Genomic DNA, 21,389 nt, shown 5'->3' on the forward strand with positions numbered 1-21,389 from the left:
CCAAAATAAATCCCACAAAGGGGAAAAATGGATTTTTAATAAGTGATATTCCTGTGTATTTGGACTAGTTTAAAAAACCCAAACAAATGAAATTGGGGTAATGAATATCACATACCTCAGTACTCTCTGTGGATGCATTAATGCTGTGCTGGAAGTGTTCTGCTATTATTGCCACCAAATTCTTACCCATTGTAGCAGATGGTATAATAGTGCTTGTGCTTCATGGTGCAGTGCACAGGAGGCATGAGGGAGCAATTCTGCTGCTTCTAGGGCTCTGAAGCCTTATGTTGGCCCTAATTCTCATCCTTATCTTTGTAATTCTGAAATAGAGAGTTTGCTTGTTTCAATATTTTTTTCTGTGTTATGGAAAGGTGAGTGAATCTGTGCTGTTCTTGAGCAAGGCAGTCAGTGTTTCTGTACTTTAATTTAAAGACAACCTTTCATACACATAATCATAAAATTCTAGGTAGGCTGGAATAGCAATGATGCTTCTTGTTTCAAGATAATTAGGCTTTCACAGCCTAAAGTGTTGATTAAAATTGATTCTGATTTGTCTTTACTCTTTCCAACTATTGAAAGTGACTTATTTTGTGCGCCTTTTTATCAGTCATATTAAATCAATATAGTGATGCAGTGTGTGCACTTAAAACACTAACATGAAGCAACTTCTGAAGCAGCTTTGGAGCTCACTTACTGCCTAATACTGCATTATATAGGAAGGAGACAAAGTCTCTGTTCAGAGCTGAAAGAAGACTCAGTTAATTAGGCTTTTCAGGCCTTCTAGTGTGTGACTCAGACCTAACCCTTTGCTATAAATTAACTGCACTGCAGTCATTCTTAATGAAAGATATTCTATAAAAATACTATATTATATTGTTTCAGCTCACTTGGCAGCAGTGTGCAAAATTCTGTGGTTTTCACTGTCTAGGTATTCCAAGATAAAGATAACCTAAAGAGAAGATATAAGAGTTCCTGAAATGCTCTGATTTTGGGCTTCTGTAAAATAACTGTTGGATCCAAATGTTTTGGATCATGTTTCAGGTCAGGCCTTGTGCCCTTTTAAAATTATAAGCTCCTTTCCTGTCGCTGCTGTGCTACTTTTTCAGCAAAGAAGTCTTCTACTAGTTTAGCATTTGTCATAAGTATTCACATAACTCATCTGCAAACTAGAAAATTACTCTTAAAAGGTGGGATGTAATCCTTCAACCAATGCCTTACCCTTTTGTCACCAACAGGTAATGCAGACAGAAGGCAACCATGGATGGAGAATGCTTGAACCAAATTATCAGATTTGTTAGTCTTTGTATGGAGATGTTGTCCCTTGCTTAACAGGCCTAGGCAAGTTCAGGGACGAGTTGTTGGGCTGCATTGATTTGCTTTGGAAACATGTTTGCAGCCAGTGAGGGATGGGCACTGGGGGTGCAGTGCTTCCACAAGCACTTTCCCAGATGGCATAGCCAGAAATTCCTGCCCTTCTCTGTTCAAAATCTCTGCCTCTGTGCCCAAATTACTGATCTCCTTCTACCTTCTAGCTCTGTTGATGTGATTCTTAAGTGTGGAAGCTCTAAAACAGGAGAGTCGAAATGACCTGTGTGTTAAAAATGCCACCACCACCCACATGTGACCTGTGACGCTTACTTCTCATTCTCTCCTCCTTGCACTGAATGTTTATTTTCATGGTTTGGGTTTTTTTATATTTGCTTGATTTCCTCAACAGTTTCAGTATGCCCTACTGAGAGGACAGGGGTGCATGAGTGGAGAACACAGGGAGGCTCTTAAATCGGTTTGTAGCAGGGATTATAAAGTAGAATTTGCAGCTTGAAAACCATCCAGGGCCTAGGTAGTAACTTTATTAATCTGTAAGCTGTCTTCTCAATAATAGGTATGTTGTTTTTTCTGTAAAGAGAGGTTCACAGAAGGAAGAGCTCAGCTGTGGCATGTTGCACCTTGGTTTTGAACACAGAGTTTAGGATTTAAATGTTCCAGTGAAGATCTGTTCAGCCTGAAGAGGGGGTGTCATAGGAAAAACGCTGCCATATGGATGGAAAACACATGGGAGTGTGTGAGGTTTTCCTACCCTCCCCCAGTCTGAGGTCCTGGTGAGCCTCAGGGTTCAGAAAGAAATTTGTTCAGATGAGAAGAATGTTTTTACTCCATTTTTGCTGGTTATTGCTGAGAATCTAACTTCTAAAAATGAAACTTATACTGAGTTTTGAAATTGCACCTTATATTGCTCAGCAAGTTCAGCTATTTCCTGCCTCTTCCCACACAGTATCTAAAAGCTTAAACAGATGCAGACTCTGCAGCCTGGGGCCACTCCAAGGTAACCAGCAGGAGTGGCTGGTTGCCTCAGGTGCAAGATTTAGTATTTCTTGATGCTGGCTGGAAGCCACCCAAATCTTGAGAAAGAGTGCAAAACAATGGGCTTGAGTCTGGGAGCATGCTGAAGAACCACAAAGAGGAAAACATCCTTTAAATGAGTGGTGGTAAATCTTTCTGACCTCTCGTGTCAGGTTTATCTTCAGGGAGAATTACAGGTTCTTATCGTGTAGTGTCAGGTCAAATGACAGGTGCCAAGAGCTTGTGATTATTGGCCTGGATTTAACCTAGTTCTGGTGCTGCTGGAAGTTGTTTGAACCGGGTCAGACGCAGGTCAGCCAGTGGAAGAGCAGTGACTGTGTAGACCAGGGCAGAAACATGACCATGCTCTGCCTCTGCACTGTTTTATATGGGTCTGGTGATGAGGAGGAGGAAGAATGAGAGCTGGGTGAGCCTATGGACATGGCTGGTGCAGGTAAAGAGTTACTGACAAATTGTGAGGGGAAACTCTTCTGTGTGTATGCAGACAACTATTTAATAGGGCAGATCAAACATTCTGCCTTATCAGTAATATATCTTTGTATGTGTTTAGACTGGCCAAACTGTAGGCCCTCTTTTTTTCCCCTAGTAGGTTTTTCTTCTTTGTGGATCATTTGGTATGCAGCGAAAACCCCTGGATAATAGCCAGCCTAGTCAATAAGTTTCAGTGATTAATAAAACTTGCTTGTGTGTGTGCAGAGCAAACAGTGCTGTTCAAACAGTTTCCTAATCAAAACAGTTGTATCACCACGTTAACTCCCTCAGAGCTGGAGGCATGTGTCATTGCCTGTGAGCACTTCGTGCTGCAATCATGTACTGACTTTGTGGCCAGGCCCATCTGAGTTCCCCTGCCATCCTTGATGTAGAGAGCAGTGGAACTCCCTGCTAAAAGAAGGGGCAGTGATCTTACCATTTATGCTATGTTACATATATAAATATATATAAAGCATGCAGATATTGGGAAAGCATCCCTGAGTTTTCTGTAAGGCACTACTTACATGGGAGGTGACTGTGAATGGGACTGATTGTGGGTGACAGTGTTTGGAAAGTGTATGCAATGCTGCAGTTGAGTGGAGGATTTCTGCAAGAGATTAAAGGGTGGAGTGAGGGTAGCAAGCAGTGAAAGTAAACAATTTCGAGTGAGGTCCAAAACAATTACTGGAAGGTCATGCATTTCAATGTATTCCTCTCAAAGTGTTTTAGAGAAACTAGATTCCCCGCAAACCACTGTGATTGGAGAATAAAAGTAGAAGCTTTGAAAAAAACACAGTCATCCCATGGATTCTCGGCAGAATAACTTGATGTCTTCTGTTCAGCAACAGTTCACATGTCTTATTTACCCTTTCTGCCATATTATTTTGTAGGTTTGTGCAATTTAATTATTGCATTTCTAGTACATTTCAAGCGTCTTGCTTTGCATACCCAATGAAGAGTCTCCCTTGTTAATCTCTAGGTAAATGTTTATCAGGATCTGATAATCTTCACAGGCCAACAGTGAGAGGTTGGTGCTGAGGACAGAAAAAACAAGACTTAGAAATAATGGGTCAGGAGTTCTGAAAGGGAAGCTAGAGCAGAAACCCCAGCAGATACTATGGAAGGCAGTTGTGGAAGAATGGCAGGGTAGTTTAGGAACTGGGACTGGAAATCTGGAAACTGTCATCACAAACAGCCTGAGGTGACAGAAGAATGCAGCTGCAGCATGGCACGGGGTGTAGCCCAGCAAGCAGGAGGGCTGGGTGAAGCCATCCAGCCAAGGGCAAAGGCCATAAATTGAGGGAATGCTAGTGTGCAATAACTTGCTGCTAGGACTTCTGTAAGCTTTTCGATTTCAGAAAGGAGAGTGCTTTACGTTTGCCATTTTTGTAGTCTTTGATCACGTGTTCTTCCTTTTTTCCTCTTTGTAAACTTGTTCTGCTAACGTTTGCTGGGGTAATGTAATAATGACGTCTGGTTGAAGTACATGTATTTTGGTAGCTTTGGTAATCTTTTTCCCACAAAACTATCTCCATTGGTGAATTTTATCTAACAACATTTGGTTAAAGAAAGCCTGTGTTTTTATGACAAAGTGAGCAACTCTAGCAGCAAGTCTACCCAACCACATTGCCAAACCCCAGCTTCCTCAAGCCTTGTCAATGTGTCTGACTGCCCTGGATTCTTTCACTTCAAACATGCTGCTTTGCACAGTGCCTGGGGAGCCACCCAACCCAAAACAGCTTTCTGAGCATCACGTGCTCCTTGGGCAAGCCATGCTCAGCTTTGTGTCTACAAAGAAAGATGCTTGGGAAAAGTTTCACTGCCCCTCCGAGAGTGCTTTACATACTGCCTGAGTGAGACTGGGCAGGACAGAAATTTCTGCATTGACCCTTTGCATTCATGTGGGCTCTTAGCTCACAGCGTGGAACTGGGCACTGTTAACGTACGTACCAAAACAGCTAATTTGGTAGTGGTAAGAAGGGTATAAAAAATGTGAGAGTTAAAACTCTTCAGTGTTTTGGGGTGGATTTTCTCCCCTGGCTTTTTTCTACAGTCAGGGATAGCCCTTGGGTGGCTCTGGCTTGTGTAATGTGAGATCTTAAAGATTTGAGTGAGAGAGAGAGGTTGACAGGGCCCCAAAACACAGATGTGGGAATCTGCTGTGACTTGACATATCTAGTTGTTTCCCTTCTCCTACAAAGCTATACAGTGAAGTGCCTCATTCTGAAATATTGTTGGCAATAACATGTGCATGGAACATTTAATTTGGGACTGTTACAGACATCAGCCACAAAAAAAAACCTCTGCAAGTTTCCAAGCGCTTCTTCCCACAAGTTTAATTGCATGTCAGTGTACTAATAATAATGGCATTTTTGTTATAAACATATTTAAAAGCTTGTCCATAGCATCCAGTGCTTCACTCTGTTAGGTGAGTAGAATTTTAAGAATTTTCAAGTTATTCACAAAATACAGTAGAAAAAGATGCTCATCAGAATTGTATGATCCATCAGCATTGTGCTCATCATTATGTATTACATAAAGAAGTATTCCCCCCAAAAAATATTTCCTTGCTCTAAAGCTTTTCTTGAATAGGGCAGGTCCTAAATCATTGTTTTTAAACTTGGTTTTGATGGAAATATGTCTTGGTAGAGCTACAGCATGTCTTAAACTGTGCTTCTGGTTTGTTTTATTTCAGGAAAGGTAGCTATACAGAAAGAAGATCTGCAGAAGTATCATAACAGAGACACCTGGTTTCAACTGCAACATGTTGATGCTGATTCAGAAGTACAGGTGAGATCATTAAAAAAATACCTTGTTAAAGGAGTACTTGTAACAAGGCCATGACAGTTTCATGGGTTTCATAGCTCTGGTACAGATGTGCTGCTTCCCTACAGAAAGGAAGAGTTGCTCATTAGTATGGTTTGGGTTTTGGTGGTAAGTGTAGGGTGGATTACAAGTGTTCATAAATTACTGGGGGTCAGGATTGTGCCTACAGAAGTAATTAAAACTATGTGAACTATCAGGTCTCTGACATAAGGAGGGGTGTGTTTATCTCAAGTATCTAATAACTTCAAGCCCTATAAATAACAGTTGATTCCTCAGGGAGTGGAGCCATCTTGAAAGAAGTATCTGCAGGTACTGCTTTAAATAATTGTGTTGGCAGATTGCCACAGGAATGGCAACAAGTACATCTTAAATGTGAAAAACATTCCTTGCCAGATCTCGGCCCCCTTCCAAACAATGGGAATGCTGATAATTGTATTACTTCAGCCCTAAATTGCAAATTTTTGTACGTGGTGAGACTCCTCTTTCTGTAGTCTTTTTTGAAGCAGATTCTGTTTTCTATTACAATATTAAGTCTTGTGAAAAGAGTCATTATAACAAAGCACTAAATCAAAATTATATAGCAGGATGCTGTGTCAGTTACTTTTTTTTCCTCCCGTAAGTATGCATTACAGATCACTATTGAACCACAATATTTGTTTAGGAGGAGACATGAATATCTGAGCTGTGCAAAAGTCTCAGATAAATGCAAGATACTTCTGTATGGTAGGGTTGGACACAGTGTCTTGGCTTTTCAGTCTGTGTGCAGGTCTGTGTAGAAGGGGCTGACTGCTGGTCTGTGAGCCAGAGGAGTGAGCTGACAGAAAAAAAAAAAAAAATGATAAGATTCATGTTTACCCATAAAGGAAAAAAGAAGACAAGGTCGTTCACATCCGAACCAAAAAAAAAACCCCAAAGATAAGCACTGGACACCTACAGCTGGAAAAACAAAACTATTATCTGTTTGTTGAATTCATGTAAGAAGTCTGCCCAAAACTGTGATGCTATCTACTTTGTACCAATAAATGCAGTAAGATGTGTTATTGTAACCAATGAATGAAGTAGGCACTGTGGTAAAAATGTATAAAAAGAGAATGTACAGCCATAATAAAAGGCCATTTTACCTGTTACTATGTGTTATTGTGCGTGTCATGTCCCTTCCTACAGCGGCAGGTCTGCATGTACCAGGTTGTAAAATGACACTTAAAAAGCACACACATTCCAACATACTCTGTGGTCATGTATGGTGAAGCATATGTGAAAATACATGCAAGATTAGGTTTTGTTTTTGTTTGGAGAGACAAATAATACACTGTCTTGCACGTGATACAAAGAAAGCCTCAGGACAGCCTGTTCAGCTTGACTTTCTCTTGTAAAATATTGATCCTCTTTAATGCCACATTTCAGTGTCACTGGTGATGGAAAGGCTTTTAAGAGGCTTTTAACTATGAGATCTATTCTGTTTACCCTAGTTTCCTTGTCTTCTTACCCTGAAGCCTCTTATGACAGTGCCTTTAGAACAACAGATTGTTTGTTTATTTCCTGTAGGATATGAAAACTTTCCCTTTGCAATTTATCAGTTGAAGAAAGCCAATATTTAGATAAGCTTCTGCATTGTTTGTTTTGTTACAATACTTATACAGAGCGAGTTTGTGGAAGCTTTTTAGACCGGGGTGCTTTCTAGGGCACTGCGGGCAATGTAAGTTGCAGGCAGCTCTAGGTTTTGGAGTGATGAGGAGCACAGGATTTGCTGGAAGCACGTTCTCTGTTTGTAATTGTATAGTTATCACTTCCACTGCTGGCATACTTGCTAGAGCCCAACTGTTAAAAGCTGTTTCTGGGCTCTGTCTTAGGCATTTATTACTAGTAGTGTAAATGTGATTTACATGATGCTCTGATTTTATCAATTTATTTAAGTGTTCCTTGGTCTTTATGTTGAGACTGCAAGAAGGCTTGGTTTTCCATAATAGTGGGAGCAGATTTGTAAATATTTTGTATGCAAGTGAAGATAGCCAAATGAAATATTTTTGTGTTTGTATCTTTTACATTTGTGGTATCCCAGTTGTCCTTCTAAGCACTTTTTCATTTGTCAGGGAAAATAGAATACTTGTGTTAATGATGAGGATTTATATAAGGTTACTCAGGTTTTTTCCAATTTTAAAGAAATTAGTTCAAGAAATTTTAGTAGTTATCATTTGCAGTGAATCATCCAAATACTAGTACAAAGGCAGTTTTAATGTGCCAGCTATTAGTTTTATCCTTCTAGCGGTTTTTCCAATGTAATCTAATGGATTAAACATTGAGCCAAGAAACTCCTGCAACTTCTGCTTTTGTCAGCCAGTGGCTGTTGTACTATTTTCCATGTTGTAGATCACTTCATGGCTATTTAGTTATGCATCACAGCACTCTATTGAGATAAGCTATTGTCACTCCCACACTTTGAATACAGTGAGAGTAAATGTAAGAAAGAATGTGACTTGCTTGAGGTTATACAGTCAGACTGAGAAATTGAAAAATGAGACCAGATTTTTAATTATTTCTAATACATAAGGCCCTGATATGAAAGAAACTGGGTAATTATTTATTACCTTTACCCTGTGTAAAGTCTGAAAATACCCAGGTTTTAAGCAGAGCAGTCAGCACAGTCAGAAACTGAAAACATCCTTAAAAATAATGAATTGTTCAAATATTAGTGGTGTTGGATGCTGTGTTTCTTGTGGCCCACCTTTGGGACATGGTACCTCATTTTTCAGAACTGAAAGACTGATTTGAAATTACAGATAATACCATTTGTGATGTAAGAACTGATATTTTGAGCTGTCTGAACTTTAATGAGAAGAATTGAAAATTTTGTTCAACGTGGTTTATAACTAATTTGTATGAGTTCCTGTACACTTAAAAAAAAATCAGTATGTAAATGTTAATATTGTATAACTTCATCACAGATTGTTTCCAAGGTGTTTAGCTTAAGACTTTGAATCTAGTTTTATGGTTTTACAACATTGCCAGTTCTTACTGTCTTACAAAGGTGTTTTGTATTGTCAGGAGTGAGATGATCACTTCATAAATTTTATTGCAGATAAGGGTGTTACTGGCAGCAGGACTACATTAATTATCAGACTACACAGATATGAGTATTACTGTCAGATGCTTTTATGCCACCTCCATTTATTGCTTGACAGCAAGTAAAGGAGTCTGGCATGATTGCTCATGTTGAAGGAGAAAGGAGGGCATTGTGTGTCTGGGCTGAGTGCTGCCGAGAGAGGCTGTGATCTCACCCGCACTTTGTGTTTGGTCTCACATGGAGCAGTGCAGGTGGGGCTGTGCAGCTGCTCAGCCCACAGATGCAGAGCAGGCATTACAACCCACATGCCTTTTGTGGGTTTGGTTTATCATTTGCTCTAGAATGCCTACCTAGTGAGATAAATCAGCATCATCAGGTGCATCTGAATTTCCCTTTGCCCAAGTCAGGGGAAAACAGTAGCACTGTGCTGTGTCATTCAGCAGTGGGCTGTAACTGCCCTTGGAGTTGACAGGCTTTTGTTCTCTTGGTACATCAGTGCCCCCACGTTTTACTGGCTGGTTTTACTCTCACTAGTTTGAAAACAACATATTGCATAGACTGCTCTAGTGCTGTCAGTGGATACCCTGGGTACTGTTGACATATAGCTGGGTGATGAAACAGCAGTTGTGCTCTAGGTGGTTAAGTTTGAGCTGCTTTGTGGAGAACAAATGATGGAACTCCAGCTTGTATTTGTGTTTGGAGTACAAATACAAAATGATGTCTGAATATTTCTTTTTTAAATGCAGAATAAAATATTAAATGTGATTGGGAAGTTTTCTTATAACGAGTACAGAATGGAAGTTGACAGCAGCTATTAATGTTTAATTTATGACTTAACTTTCCAGACTGAGAAACTTGTTCTGAAAGTGTAAAGCTGTAATCAGGTGAGTTTGTGTGCATGTAGCTGAATGAATTTTAAGTTCCTATCTTCTGATGGAGCCTGCAGCTTCCTCAGTACTGTGCCCAGAGTTAAATGCCCAGTGTCTGACAGTACACGAGCCCAAGTATTTTAGTGAGAAGTAGAACAGGAATTGAGCCATTATTGAATTGAAGGTGGTTTAACTTTTACATTGAAATAGATTATGAACAATCAGGCAGCTTCAACTGGAGGGGAGGGGCTAGCAGCAGAAGAGACAGCATTGTAAGCTGCTTGAGGTCAGTATGAGCATGATGTTGCATACTTTATATGGGACGTGTTTCTTTTCTACTAGTCATTTGTCTTTCAGGATCTGCTGTGTTCTCATGGTCATTCTTTTTGAGGTCTGGAAGCAAAAATTACCATGCTATTGTGTGTACTTCTCTCTTGATCCATGAATGTTTTCCTTTTCTTTACAGAAGGAAGTTTACCCAACAGTAACTGATTCAGGTATTTGCCTAGGGCTGTAGACGACAGATGCTCTCAGTGGTCCATGTGCTCTCAGTAGAATTTAAGCCCAAGTGCACATGCAGTTTTTAAAATGCCTTTCCTGGTTTTCAGTACTTTTCCCCTTAATTTTTTTCACATTCAGTTCATAGTTCAAGTCTGTTTTGTGAAGTTTGAGCTTTGCCACTTGAATACCCTACATGTACACGTAATCAGTGAAGTGGTTAAAAATCCAGAGATATTCTGATTAATATCTATATACACCAGCATACTCCATGTTGTCTGTATATGCCAAAGTGGGAGAGACTTGAAAGGAGAGTTAGATTATTCTGACATGTTTTCCTGTGCAGGCTCTTGTTTTATAAGTTCCCCTTTTCAAGTGTGCTTTGAGTTACTTCCTCTACCTCATTGACAAATGTGAAATAGTCATGTCCTCTTGCAGCTGAGTACTCAGTTTTAAATGATAGAATGCTATTCCAAAGCCAGTTATGCTCAAGGTCTTTTATAAAGTCATTGTCGGGGCAAAAAAAGTCTGACAAAAACTTGAAAATTGCTCATTTCCCCTTCCTTCTCATAAGAACTTTGATGTGTCTGAGATATGTATTTGGCTATCAACTTCATAAAAAGAAAAGGCATGCAAAGGGCAGATAACTAACACTGAGGAAGCAAATTGTCTCACATTTTAACCTTCTGTACTCAAAGCTTTGTGCCAATAATTTACTGATGTTGAGTACTTTCTTCAGACACCAAAAGCCTTTCCTCTTCCTTTTACCACATTAGCATTTTGTCTATGCAGGCCTTTGACTATTGTTGATTAAACATGCCTGTTCTTTAGTATGGACCAGTATCAGTGTCATGTAGTGTACTATACTTTATTAGTGGAAAACATTATTTATGGGTATGTTTGGAGAGTACATCTAAAATCTTCTTGCTGTCCTCTTGCTGGACATAACTACTGGCTCTGAAATGCTGCCTGTCTATTAACTAGAAGAATCTAGCTAAGGCATGGTGTAGCCCTCAAAAAAAAAAAATACATTCCTTTTTTTCCCAGCACCTTTCTGTTAAATGCTGAATCAGTATCCCAAGTGTCAGGCTTCCTGAAGGAAATTTTCACCTTCCTGGGATGGAAGTTTTGCCATGAGTTCATCAGATCCAAGGTTTCACCACAAGCTTTTTAATTGGCTCTTCTTCACTCAGTCTTGTGTGGTGGAGAAGTTTATCCTAGATCTGTGGAGGAAGATGGAAGTATTACTTTGTTATTTTTATTCACCTTGTTGAAATTTTCAAGTTCTTTCCCATGTCTGCTTGCTTCCTGTTCTATATAAATCAATTCTTTTTGTATAGGTGGAGCAAGTTGTGTTGAACTGTGATAGCTCTGTTGCTAATTGTTAATTAAGAATATGTGTTTGAAGATACAAGGTATAATTGTCTTTAGGAGCAACTGCATAGGGCAGTTTCTCTCCAGTAATTGGTAGAATTACATTATCTGTTGAACAATTAAGAGCATTGCGTGCCTGTTGTCCAACACTGATATTTACTATCTTTGTGTAGGTACTTAAACACTTCTAGCATAAAAATGAATCACTGATGCATTTTGTACAACCTACTGCAAGCATGGGTAAATGCAAATTATAAAAAGAAGAAGCTGCTTCCAGGTTTGGTATCAGCTTTCTATCACACACAGGAAATAAATGGGTGCTACCCTCTATATTTTGAACAGTGGCACTTAAGCTTCTATCTTCTAGTTGTTTTGAAGAGAGGTGACATGTCTGTTTTGATAGGGTGGGGAGATTCTCAAGGCAAAATACCTGATGACAAAATTATTTGAGACAACTGAACCATTCTATCAGCATTGGTAATGTTTGTGGTAAAGAGAAAGAAGCTATTGACCAGATCCTGCTTTGTGGCAAGACTTCCTCAGTAGGTGAATGTAAGAGCACAGTATGCAGACTTAACAGCACAAAGGGCTAAGACAGCCAATCAAGTTTTGGTCTATTACTCTTCAGTAGCTAGTCTGTAACACGATGTGGTGAGGAGCATCTACTGCTGAACAATGAGTTACATGGTTTTAAAGTAACATACATGGTTTTGTTTTTTATCTGCAGAGCATAATTTGTCTGGGGAAATGAAACGCTGCCACTCACAACATCTACATATTATATCCCATCAAACTGTTTGAGAAGAAAACATGATTAATTTTAAGGATTTTGACCATATGACAGTATTCTTCTTTTAGAGAAACAGGAAGGTGAACATTATGCCATGTGAAATTGTTTGCCAGTTACTGAGCAATTCTGACATGCTTGCACATACAGAGAGCAAGCAGATATCAGTTCCGCTTTGCTTAGCATTTATGAATCCATGCAGTGCTGAATAGAGCTTCTGCACTTTCCTCAGTAATCAGCTGGGTTTTGTTCCAGTTTCTTGTGAGCTGTGCTATGGTCCAGCAGGCAAGTTGTGATCTCTAGCATGAGCCTTAGACCTTTCCCAGCTGCCTGCTGCCCTCTGCTAAAGGAAGGAGCAGCTGTTACAAGCTGCAAATGTAGACAGCAAACTCCTTCCTTCTCCTGCTCTCAAACCTGCTGTTAGGCCTGACCTTATGTATGTTCTCCCACTCCTTCAAGGGCAGCACTTAGTGAGCCCTTAGGGTCTGTCTCAGTTCTGTTGCTTGCCTTTAAGTTTTACTGATGGTAGAAAGTAACTTCTTGGGAAGTTGGCTGAAAAGGTTTCAGAGTAGACAGAATCTTCCCAGTAACATTTGCTATATCCTGAAATAAAATTTGGAAAGACTGAGAAAGCAATAGCACAGGTTATTCCCTACTTTGGAATGGTCTTTGTGCAGTGCTGAGTTCTTCCAGTGCTCATTTCTCCAGGCAATTTGGAGCAAGGGAAAATAAACCAACACACCAGTGTTATCACAGCCCTGAATCTGAGATTTTAAAAAAATGCAGTGCTGGCATGAGTCATTAATGAGCTGTGGTTCATGTCACTGGTTAGCCTAGTCCTCTCCTACATCTCATGTCTGTTATATCTCTTCCCTCCTCCATCTCCAGGAGCTGGGGTGAGACTCTTTGCAGTCATATTCTACCAGCAGGATGAAGAGTAAGGAGCAAAAAATGGGTTCCAGTCCCTCTTTCCCCACTATTGTGCAATGAGCAGAGTTGAGTTGTGTTAGGAAAAGTGTCGCCATATGGAATAAATGTTTGGAAAAACTTTCATCCTGGTGCACTCCCACCTTGGTGTGGAAAGTTCCCACCAAAATTGGGTAGGCTGGTAAGAAGTAGGGAGGTAGATGATCACAAACCTCTTGTCCAGCATGTTTAATAGTAAACAAATACCTTATTCAGGAGTTTTTGTGTTATCAACTGTTGTTCTTCCATAGAAGCAAATTATCATGCTGTGTGAGTCCTTGATACTAAGACTATTGACCTGATACTTAATATTCAAACAAACTGTATATTTTCTTAATTTGTTTAAAATCAGCAGTGAAGACTTGTTCTTTTCCTTTGATGTTTTTAAAAAGTGAAATATTTCTAAAAATTTTATATTAACAAAAAGGATGGAGGCCTGGTTGATACTTGTTTTAAAATTATTTAGGAAATTTGGGTAGATTTGGCTCCTGTCTTAAACTTAGGCAGACTGACAGTCTTCTGTGCATCTTCTAGAGCCTCAAATAGGCACGGAAGTTCCTGGTATTTGTCAGTGCTTTTTCATAAATATTTCTCTGAAAAACCAGATTGCATCTGTTTTGAGTGGATTGAATTTTGCATCTGAATCTACACCAGATTGCATCTGTTTTGAGGTAGGTTGGATGTTACATCTGAATCTACAGTCACTGGTTCACGTGGGGTGTGTCAGATTCCAGGGCAAATTGTGTGCATTTAACTGCACTCTGACACGGCTCCCAGTGGTGTCCTGGTGACCTTGCAAACACTGCCTCTGAGGCCTTGCTCAGGATGCTAAAACTGCTTTATGCCACCAGCATGGCAGAACTTTGTCGTAAGAGTAACTTTAGGATAATCTGTGGTCATGCGTTTTCTTTTCCTTCAAAGTACTGTGGTTAAATTAAACCACAAATTTGTACCTGCTGGAAGCATGAAACAGTTAGGTAGGATTGGTGTACTTTTATTTGCTTTATAACTGTTTTCTGGTGTTTCAAACTGCAGTGACTCACGGCTGCATTCCAGGCAGAAAGGAGGTGATTGGAGACAGGCTTTTCCTGTATCTATAAAACCAGGACTTTGAGTCTGCTTTTTCTTTTCTTTGCCAACTTGCAATCAGTTTAGTTTTCAGATAACGGAATGTGTAGTAAAAGTTACATTTAACAAGCATAATATAATTTGTGTTTTCCTCAGTAAGGCATTTCAAAAGTATTTTTTGTTACTGATTTCCTTGTGAATGCTGTCTGCTTCCCTGCAAGAAATTCAGTCATCTGATAGCTTCTATAATCAATAACTAGAAGCTGGAAGCTGGCTGGCCCCATGATGTGGTGTTAGATGTGGTTAGGAAGGAGGTGTGACCTGTGAACCCACCCTCTGTATCAGCTGGAAGTGATGGAAAAGGAAGTGTTCTCCAGTTGAACTGACACTCCTTCAGCTTGTTCCTTGAAAAGAGGTCCTAACCCTTCCAAAGGAGAAGGTTATGCTTATAAGCACAGGTGCTTCTAGGAACACCCTGAAATATATTTATTAATGGAAATGTTTTGATTTATTGATGCGTGCTACTTCAGAACTGTTAAACCTCCAGATTTTTTCTCAGAATTTTTTTTTTTGCTCTGCTTAAGTAAAAAAAGCATTATAGCCTCATAATGCAGGACTTAGCCTAGACTCAATCCCTGGATCCAAAGAAGGGATTCTCTCTGAGCAGGATGAGGCAACTGTTTCAGCTTTCAGTAAAATTGAATTTATTTTTTTTTGTTCTGTTGCATTGTCTAATCTTTCCTGCTTGTAAACTCTGCAGACCTACTACAATAGAAGACTCTTGTTATTATTACAGTAGTTCTTTTATTAATAAAAACATAAACTACTTTCAAACTGTCAGTCAAAGATCATGGCAATTCTCTGTTTCTGTGGTACATTTAATCCATTATAGGTTGACCTTCTTGTTGATTAGATTAACTTTTGGTCTTATGATACTGATTTATTGCAGTTTTCTGTCTTCCCTTTACAAAATGAATTATCTGATATTTTGTAAACCCAACAAATGCCATTTCTCAGGAGTGAATTTATTCAGATGAATCCTTATGTTTTGCATAATGTATAATTGATTTGGGAAAAAGCATTCTGTTTATATGAGAGTACTATTTTCTGTAAATTAAGCCTGAAAGTTTGTTACTGTAGCCTTATTTCAAGGTATTGAAGTTTTTAACTGAAAGTAAAACACTGGAAGTTGTTTTGGGAATAGTTGTAGGCTGCTGATCCTGGTGATCCCATGACCTCTGTTTTGCTGTAGGAGTCACTTTTTGAGCAGCTGACCATTTTCAAAGCTTTTACAAGACAAAGATGAAAGCTACAAGACAAAAAGCTTTTAGCCCAGAACAGGCAGCACTATCATTTTATGTTTAATGTAGCTAGGAAAAATGTGGGAAAAACTGCTGAATTTTAATTTTTTTTCTTTTTCAACCTAATTTCTGAAAATGAGGAGCTTCTGTTTTATTCAGTTTGTGTGAATTGAGCAAATGGCCACTTCAAGTTTACTCTCAAGCTCATCTAAGTGCATTGAAGCATTCTTTCCTGCAAAGGGTTGGTCTCATTTTTGTTTAAGACCAGCAGAAATATTTCTATAAAAAACATTTGTATACCTTATTATTTTCTACAAAGGGATATTTTCTCTGAAGTTGCTAAATCTCTGTTCTTGTCTCTTAATTTCTTCCAAATTTGTATTAATGTTGATTTCTCTGATGGTTACCAGGATACCAACAAATATAGCAGTAGTGGGTTTTACAGGTTCATAATATAAATTTAATCTCTAGGGACTGATGGTTTAGATCTTGTAATAGAATATGCAGCCACTGGGAGAGAGAACACTGAAGAGTAAGGAAAATACAGTAAAACAAAAGCAAGAAAGCTGTTCTGCTTAAGCAGAGTTCTTAGCTGATTGTGTGCCCAGCTTTTGTCATGTACAGCTACAGTGGGTGTTGCAGTGGTACCAAGTCCTTAAGAGCTGGGTCTAGAAGTGGCTTTATGCACTTGTGCAGAGAAGTCCTGTTCTTATGCATGAGAACAGGCTTCACTTTGGAAGCCAGTGACAGATGCTGACTTTGGCACATGCTGGCAGGGCAAAGGAGGATACCTGTGTCACCGAAACACAAATCAGGAGTGACAGCTGAATGCAACATTTGGTTTTTGCATTGGGGCTGGTGGTGGTTTTATTATTTTGTTTAAAATTATGCAAAAGACACGTGGCAGAAGCCTTGTTTGAAACTCACACACTCATGTGGGTTCTTCCCTGTTCAAAATGCCAGCGAGCTGCTGTGGTGCCTCTGCAATTGTATATAGATTGAAAAGCTTGTCTTCAATTGGAGAGGTTGTCTTGTTTTCTGGATAAACCACCAGTATTATCTGCTACATGTACTTGAAGGGTCTGTGTTTCAGCCCTCAGACAGGATCAAGTGTTACTGAGTCAGAATACTGAAGGTATAAGTAGATGATAAAGGTTTGGGGAGTGAAAGCATGAAGTGTGTATTCAAGGCAGTGCAGAAAGAATGGTACTGAATAAGGGATATACACTAGGAAGACTAGGAGTAAGAAACAGGATGCCAGGACAAGTATTCAGGCATTGAGTCCAGCTTCTTAATGTGAGAGGACCAGGGAATGACCTTGGACCGAACTTCTGTGTGTCCATGCTCCTTAACTATTGCTGCACTCCTTGCTGTGCTTTGGACTACCTTCACCAGCTTTTGTCCAGACAAATCTGCTGTGGGGAAAGGGAATCCTAGTGGCATGGGTGCAACTTGAGACCAGGGTTTCATCTTCACTCTCCTCTATTGCCCAGGAAAAACTTCCCCATAGAGCAGGAGTTGTAGTAACAAGTCACAAGAGATAGGGAAGAGTTTTGGTCCTGTGCAAAAAGAGCAAAGATTGAATCTGGAAGATCTTATGAAAGGGGTGGCAAAAGAATTTTGTGTGATTTCAGGTAATGATGATACCCATGTTAGAGCTGTGACAAATTAGCAGGGTGGATTTTGGCATCCTTTAGTACAAAAGGTGGAGGGGAGAGTAATGAAAATGAAAGGCTCAGTTTTGGCGATGATAATTTGCAGAAGATGACTGGGCACTGCTGGCATGTCAGATTTGGTCAATAACAAAATGTTTTTTGCATTTACTGTATAGGTGCTGTAAAATGATGCTGAGTTTTTTGTCAGTGGGAGTGGCTATCACATTTAGAAGTATAATGGAATTAATAAAAGAAATGCAGTTGGTATTTATGTTTGCCTTTATTTTCTTAGTGTATTGAAGGATAGCATCTTGGCCCAAGTCATAATAAATGATGTGATGGTAAGGAGTTGAAGACTGTGTAGCTGTGAATGTTAGCAACATGATTGAACTTTTTTAATGTGTTATTTTAATAGTTATTTGATATAGTTTTCTTGATACTTGTCTTACAATTTATAGTGCTTAATAGATTTTATTTTTATAATGTTTAAAACATGTAGGTGTTAATTTATAGCACATTTCCGTGGTATCATTTTTAATTATAGTGTTGCAGATACTTGCTTAATATTTAAAATGCTAATTACAACTCCAACTCAACATTTCTGTGTCAGACTGTGGACACTTCATATCTTTCAATTAGTACAACATATAGAGGTAACATAATTGTGAGAATTATGCACCCAAATTTATTTGAATGACTACTAGACTGGATTCTCTGGCAGTTGAAAAACCTTAGCTATACAGCTCTTATTTAAAATCTTCAGACTTCTGGAATTACTTGCAGAAACTGGCTTGCTCTGGTTGAAGTTGGAATGGTGTGACTGCCTATGCATAAAACTAACTTTTCCTATGGTGTTTTTGGTGTGTTTCAGGGGAAGGTGCACCTGGAGCTGAGACTGAGTGAAGTCATAACAGACACTGGTGTTGTCTGCCATAAGCTCGCAACACGGTAGGACTTGAAATGTAGCTGTGAAGTTATGAGAAACACACTGATTGCAAACAGTGTGCAGTGCTTCATTTAAAAATAGTTGGAGGAATCGACACATTTCTTTGGACATCAAATGTTCTTCATCAGAAATATAGTTATGAATTTACAGAGTGTGAGATTTTTTTCATTTTCCCTTCTCCTTCTCTCCACATAATCTATGTAATTTTCTTCCTAATAGTCTTAAATGTTAATAGATCCCTTATCCAATTTAGTCATGGCATAAATACTAAAAAGACATCAAGGGTAATATTAATGTCCTTCTAATTTGCATTAAGGACCTTACCAACTAAGTAAATTTGTAGCACAAATTTACCCACTTGTGGGGTGAAAGAGTGTTATAGAGCTGACTTAAAACAAAAGTTTGCTATCACTTACTAAGGCAGCCTCAGAATCTACTATCCAGTCTCATTCAAGTTGAAACAGAGATGCCACGGGACTCAAATGGCAGTAAAGATTTCTCTGTCCTCTGAGAAGGAGTCTGGAAGACAACTGCTCTCTGGCCACACCAAAACTTTTCAGCTTACCTCAGAAGTAGTGGCAGAGCTGGTTGGCTTCTATGAGGAATGCTTTGTGTTCTCTGGCGGAAGAGCTGTCAGAATCAGACTGATGGTGTCATACACTTCTAGCTGTTTTGGCAATCATGTCAATATTATAAATGCTGTGCAGTGAAAGTTCTGACCAGCCTGATTTTTCAACCAGTATTTAATATCATTTTGTTGCTGTGTTTGCTAAGGCTTTGTCTGCCTAGTCTTTACATCTAGGACCTTTTGACAAATGCAGATGACCCATATGGTGACCTCCATCACTTAGGCCCACTCTTGATATGAGGATGTGCTGGGGTAAGTGGTCCTGCCTGCCTGTGCATATACCCTTGGCCATGCAGGTCCTACCAGAGCTCTGCAGCAGCTACATTCAAACTCTTTCTCTGCAGTCTGCTGTGGTGAGGCAGAGTGAATACCAGGTGATAGTCTGCTACAAGTTGCTGAGTAGGCTCTGAGCCCAGTGAACTTGTTAACCAGGGCACAATGCTGCTGGAGCACAGCTGTTCTTCTTTGTGAACAAAAATTGCCATGTCAGTATAGCTGTGCAGCACCTGAAGGGCCCAGCCTTCCTCTAGCTGCTACCTGAGGACTCTCATTATGTCATTTTCCATTGCACAATTTGAATATGACTAAGTGATGATGGTCACACACATTCTGAGAAGCCAGACCTCAAACCTGTATCCAGCAAGTCCTAGACTGGCATCTTTTGTTTGTGTTGTTTGTATTGTTATTGGTCCCAAGGCTTTGTGGGACAGGGGGAAATAGAAGGTGGGAACAGGTAATTTTATTGTCAGAGAGGGTGTATGTGTTTGGGACATACAGGACAGTGGGTTTATCACTGAGCTTGGACTGGCCTTGAAGCAAGCCTGGAGGATAGTGTGCTTAGAGAGGGAAAAGGATCACAGTTGTCCTGATTACCACATTGAGTAAGTTTATTTTTCTTTGGCCTTTCTGAATGTGTGTGGGCTTTCTAAATGTGTGTACTGCACTGCTTAGATGTGATACAGCCACAGAGCCTTCTGTCCATATGCTTTGAATCCTAATTGTCAGTTGAGAACCTGTGATGTCTGTGACTCTACAAACAGATTAACTGCAACACCCTTCTGCTCTTGTCTGTTTTGAATAGTTAGGTGATGTACTGGAGGATCTTCGGAAGTGTTTGCCTCTGTTTTATTCTGAAAGTATGTCCTACCACAGCCAGCTCTCTTTTAAAGGTTTTGTCTTCAGTTAAGTGTGACCTGGTAACATTACAGTACTAAGGGATTTTTCACTGAACTTCCTGAAATGCTAGAAATAGGTGTCTGAAAAAGTCCTCCTTAATATGTAATACATGCAGCTTCTTGCTTCATGAATAGCAGTAAGGCAATGACTACTTGAACAGTGTGATTTTCTAGCTTTCTATTCATTTGGTCAGACACCTTTTAAATACTTATTCAAATTTTTGCTTATATAGTCTTGATTTGAAGATTGTTTCATTAACTTTCTACAATGCAGAGAAAAAAACTTAGATTGGTTTGTGAAGCATTCTGTTACCATGATTTGCTAGGTATTGTTCAGTGCATTAGCTGCAATGTGTAGAAAAATCATGAAGTTCTAACTACTGAATCATAATGAGCCCAGGTGCCTTAGAAACAAAATTCGAGAATCACAGCTCAAGCAAGCTTTTGTCTGCTGAAACTGTCTTTTCCCATTGCCATCTTCCTTTCAGTGTCTGACCTGGACACTCTGGCTTTGTCCAGTTTCCACATTTACTTGTTATTTGAGTGGTACGTGACCATAGAGTTTAGCAGTTCAAATAAGAAAATTGGAAAAGAAGAATGCTTCTAGAGTATGTAGTTCTGTTGATGCAGGTTTTCATGGGAATATGTCTTAGCAGTGAGAAAGAATAAGGGAATGATGAAGGGAAATGATTACATCAGGGGAATAAAAAACCACTTCAGAATGAAGTCCAGCTTTTTCTTCATGCCACACTGATTGCTTCAGGAAGGTCTACAGCAAACTGCAGCTCTTAACATTTTTCCACATGATCTGAAATCTCTTTCAGGTTTGTTCATAGATATCTTGGCTCTAGTGCTTCAGCATGTAAGAAAAGAGTGTGGTAATTAAGCAATGCTCAGCTAAATGTCTATGTAGCTGGAATTTACCAGTGAGGAGAGCAGCAAAGGCAGGAGAGGTAGGATCTTTGTTAGACGTAGGTCATGAGCAAAAAGCAGAGACTATGTATTTTAGGGAAGTGCAGCTTCCAATTGAGTATTGTGAAAATAACTGATTTTCTTATGAATATTTTGTGGATGTTACAGTGAGCAAATAAGACAAGGTTGTTAAAATATGAGCAAGAATCTAGAATAATTAATCTTAAAACTGACTTGTTCTGATGAATCTAATGCTAGTCTTGTGAACTTCCTTGACTTTTTTTGTTGTTGTTTTTTAATATATATATATATTTTAATGAAGCATTTGTTACAGAGATAAACAATACCCTGCAAATGACCTCATACATATAACTGGTTGAACAGTTCAAGTTTGCAGGGTAGAACAAAAGCTGCATCCAGTGGGCAGCTGTTTAAAAATACCTTAGAGACACTTGCTTTTTTAAGCCCCAGAGTAGTGCTTGCTTTCAGAC

At 39.3% G+C, this 21,389-nt stretch overlaps 1 protein-coding gene across 2 annotated transcripts in view; it reads left to right on the forward strand.

Annotated features, from left to right (window-relative positions):
• Positions 1 to 21,389, forward strand: part of RASA3 (RAS p21 protein activator 3) — a 130,014-nt gene that overhangs the window by 53,351 nt on the left and 55,274 nt on the right. For both annotated transcript variants that reach the window (XM_062487938.1, XM_062487939.1), the window contains exons 4-5: positions 5,528 to 5,622; positions 18,109 to 18,185. In XM_062487938.1, the coding sequence (XP_062343922.1) occupies positions 5,528 to 5,622; positions 18,109 to 18,185 (172 nt within the window). The remainder of the gene's footprint in view (positions 1 to 5,527; positions 5,623 to 18,108; positions 18,186 to 21,389) is intronic.

Source organism: Cinclus cinclus, chromosome 2 (assembly GCF_963662255.1).
Source record: "Cinclus cinclus chromosome 2, bCinCin1.1, whole genome shotgun sequence".
In the NCBI taxonomy this organism is placed as follows: Eukaryota; Metazoa; Chordata; class Aves; order Passeriformes; family Cinclidae; genus Cinclus; species Cinclus cinclus.